This window comes from Leuciscus leuciscus, assembly GCF_965113295.1.
Source record: "Leuciscus leuciscus genome assembly, chromosome: 14".
Taxonomy (NCBI): Eukaryota; Metazoa; Chordata; class Actinopteri; order Cypriniformes; family Leuciscidae; genus Leuciscus; species Leuciscus leuciscus.
Window position 1 is genome coordinate 14,915,582 of NC_138738.1, and position 3,919 is coordinate 14,919,500.

At 33.5% G+C, this 3,919-nt stretch overlaps 1 protein-coding gene across 1 annotated transcript; it reads left to right on the plus strand.

Annotated features, from left to right (window-relative positions):
- The first annotated feature begins 633 nt into the window (after window positions 1–633).
- On the plus strand, window positions 634–2,820 carry cfap144 (cilia and flagella associated protein 144). The gene is made up of 4 exons (XM_082189732.1): window positions 634–855; window positions 929–988; window positions 1,528–1,631; window positions 2,582–2,820. Exons 1-4 carry the CDS (start codon window positions 726–728, stop codon window positions 2,693–2,695), a joined length of 408 nt encoding a protein of 135 aa, XP_082045858.1. The 5' UTR covers window positions 634–725; the 3' UTR covers window positions 2,696–2,820.
- The last annotated feature ends 1,099 nt before the right edge of the window (window positions 2,821–3,919 follow it).

Sequence of the window (3,919 nt, forward strand, 5' to 3'; positions counted from 1 at the left end):
GTTGCATCCGAAATCACATACTTCCCTACTAGGCCCTATATATAGTAGGTGAAAAACAGTATGTGACAAAAATGTCCAAATTCACAGTAGCCTACTCATAAAAAGAGTAGGTAAAAAGTACCCGGATGACCTACTACTTCTGGCGAGATTGTAAAGTGTGCATACGATGGACACTTTAACATACCAATATTAAAAAAATATTAATATTAATAATTAAGAAAATTTTGGATTTTCTGGATATTTTTCAGAATATTTCATTTGAACATTTCCCTTGCCAAAGATTGATTGATTGATTTTCTACAAAATAGGATTCATTTAGTATATTCTTGGTTCTTATACCGCAACAAATTTTGCACATTAAACAGCACTTTACATAAAAACTATGTTTCATTCATTCATTCATTCATTCATTCATTCATTCATTCATTCATTCACAAGTAGATAATGGTTCCTGTTGGAGTAATAATTTAGTCCTATCTTCCTTGCATAGGCTACCATTGAAATACATTAGGACAGAAAATAAACCATATGAACTTCTGTTTCAAGCTGATTGCTGGGGTTTGAGCGTCCTCGTGTGGAGAAAACATATTATAGCATTTTAGCTCTTTATTTACAGTTGCCAAGAAACACAATTCTTAGAGAAGAGGGAAGTTGCTGGAAGTGATTCGGTGATCATACCAGCAAACACTAGCAACTGAAAAATAATTTATAACACTTTGGACAATATGGCAAAACCTAAAGAAAAAGAGCCTGTGGACATAGTTCACCAGAATGCTATTCATGTCGAGACAATAATGAAGGAGCTGAGAACCCAGAAGCTGTACACGGAGTTTAACATCAACCCCTTCAAGAAACGTGAGTGCAGAGCTTCACACGTCTCTCTGTTAACTTTGACTAAATATTTAAAAGAGCCTCTTTGTTTTTTCAGTGCACATTTTGACTGACAAACCCATGTCCAACATCACCTACAGAAAGGAAGAGGAAGACCGTAAGTATTTCAACTACATATGACGTAGCAGAATTTAATGTAGCATAGTTGCCGTCAAAACTACAGTTATGTTAGAGCCACAAAATAGCCATACATTTCCATACGAGTTGTCCCTGTTTTTTAAATTCTAAACTCTAAGTTAATTTCACAACGTAATTTCGGGAGGAGTGAAGTAGTGAACCCATCTCATCTTTCAATTAACAGCATAAGCAGCCTCTCACCTTGATCTGGCATCAGCTGTTTTGGCATCCCTCCACCTCCCCAACTCCACCAATATCATTTAGTATATAATAATATAATATAATATCAATTAACAGTATAATATCATCCGCTTGGATGTGGAACTACTCAGTGGGACTTCTAATGCTTATTAGTAATCCCACTGGAAGCGAGTTGAAGCCACTATCTCCAGCTTCTCCACTGCGGACAGCAGGCCAAATATGCTTAACCTTAGCTTAAAGATTATGGGCAAAGGAACTCGTGAAACTTACATTCTAAACGTAACATGTAAAGTGTATTGACAATTTTTTTTTGTATAGCTGCTTTCCTCCAGGCCATACACGGGGCCCGTCTGGAGCCAGCAAAGAAGTACTCTCACCCTCAGACTGAAGCACAAGAGATAGGATGGATATCCACTCCTCTAGTATGTTCTTATCTATCTATCTATCTATCTATCTATCTATCTATCTATCTATCTATCTATCTATCTATCTAAAAAGAGTCTAATGTTCTCTAATTGTTTAGCTCAAGATATTTAGATTTTATATTAACATTTAGGATACAATTTAGTTTTATTTATTGGTAACACTTTAAATATGGTTCTATTTGTTAACATTAGTTTACATTTGTTAACATGAATCAATGTGTTAATATTATTTAATAGACCTAAGCTAACATTAACTAACACTGAACAGTTGTTACTGGTATTATTATTAACTAACTTTAACAAAGATTAATAAATACTGTAACAAATGTATTGCTCATTGTTAGTTAATATTTAATTAACATTAACAAATGGGACTTGATTGTAAAGTGTTACATATTTATTTATTAAGCTATGCATAAAAAAATGCTTATTTTAATAAATCTGCTAAATCGGGCAGCTTTTGCTTCTAAATCTAACTGCTAAAAAACCTTGGTAACACTTTAGTTCAGGGTCTAATTCTCACTACATAATCTAGCTGCTTATTAACATGCATATTACTAGTATATTGACTGTTTATTAGTACTTAGAAAGCACATATTAATGCCTTATTCTGCATGACCTTATTCTTCATCCCTTAATCCCACCCAATACCTAATCTTAACAACTACCTTACTAACTATTATTAAGCAGTAATTAGGAGTTTGAGACAAAAGTTGTAGTTAATAGTTAGTTAATAGTGAGAATTGGATCCTAATCTAAAGTGTAACCATTTTTATTTTTTTTTGCTTTATTTTACATTTGCAAACCCCATAGTGGATTTTCTCTTAATTTGCATATTATAGTATCCAAGATTACTGTATGTACTTTAACCATCAGCTGTACAGTATAAAATTGAAAACATCTTTCATGATCGTCCTACTAATCAGCTCTTTTGTGCAACACTTCAGCTTGTCTCAGATCGCAGTGACAGAAGATTAAACTTTCCACGGCAGAACTCTGAAATCACTAAATACATGGAAGCTGCCTGGCGGTTGAAGGAGCAGACAAAAAATTTGGGATGACAGTTTAGGCTATATTTTCCTGATGCCATATAGCACTAATGCAGATAAACAAGTCTGGATAGCATCTGTGAGCACTGCAAAGTGAGCATTCTTTGTTATCACAATAAACACTAAATGCACAAGTACTAATGTGTTCTTACCATCTAGCAAGGCAGGTTATTCGATCTTAAGACACAGCCGGGGTGTTTAGAATTTCAGTCGTGTATCTGGAGATATGTAAAAGTGGGTCAAATGGCCACCATTCATCACTATGAATGTAACTGCTCCTGTCTAGTAGAATCTCTGCATAGTAAGCAAAAGAGAATAGTTCATAACTAATCGATCATAGATAATGTCATATTATACAGAAACAGGATTCACACAGCTTGTTTTGCAAATATGCCTTTTTCACAAGAAAAATCCATAACTGTGACCATAATTCACTTGCTATTGGAGCATATTACACTTAAAGTATCGGCCATTCAGGTCAAGATTTATTACATTACTTCCCCCAAAAGAAATGCAGCCCTTTATAAAGACACAGTAATATTTTTGTTGCTTCTTTCTCAATGCTCAGTGTGTTGTAAAATATTTTTTGAGATAATGTTTCAAGAGATTTGAAAACCTAAAGCAGTAATTAATGTTTGATTAAGTGCTTTATAAGTTTAATGTTTTATGTAAACATATTAGTTTAAGCCATTAAGTGCATTTCTCTAAACAATTCATACAAACAGCACCACACAATGGATTACCTGCAAAAGCCTGTAACTTACTCAAAATCCTTAGTTCATCTCTCAAAAGTAAGTATTTATGTCAATGAACATATCAGTGCCATCAGAATGACAAGTCCTTGTGTCGTTGTTCACAAACAAGATAGTCAAAATGCTTAGTCAATTTGTCAATATAACAGTGTACTCTGTCAGTATTTTCAGATGTAAACTATGGCTACGATTTTGATGATAATGATCGAAAATGTGAGATATTGATTGTAAGAGACTGCATGGACAGGATTCAGTTACATTTTTACTGTTGGTCTGTCAACAAATTATGCAACAAATAATGCTATATTTCAGTAGTTCACTTTATTCATTACATATACTGTACTTTATAGAGACAAAATGTAACAGAGATATACATACAAGTATGTGTGTGCATGTATGTATATAATACAACATACTGTATATATGTATATACATACTGTATTATATGTATGTGCGTTATACTGTATGTCTCTATAAAGTATAT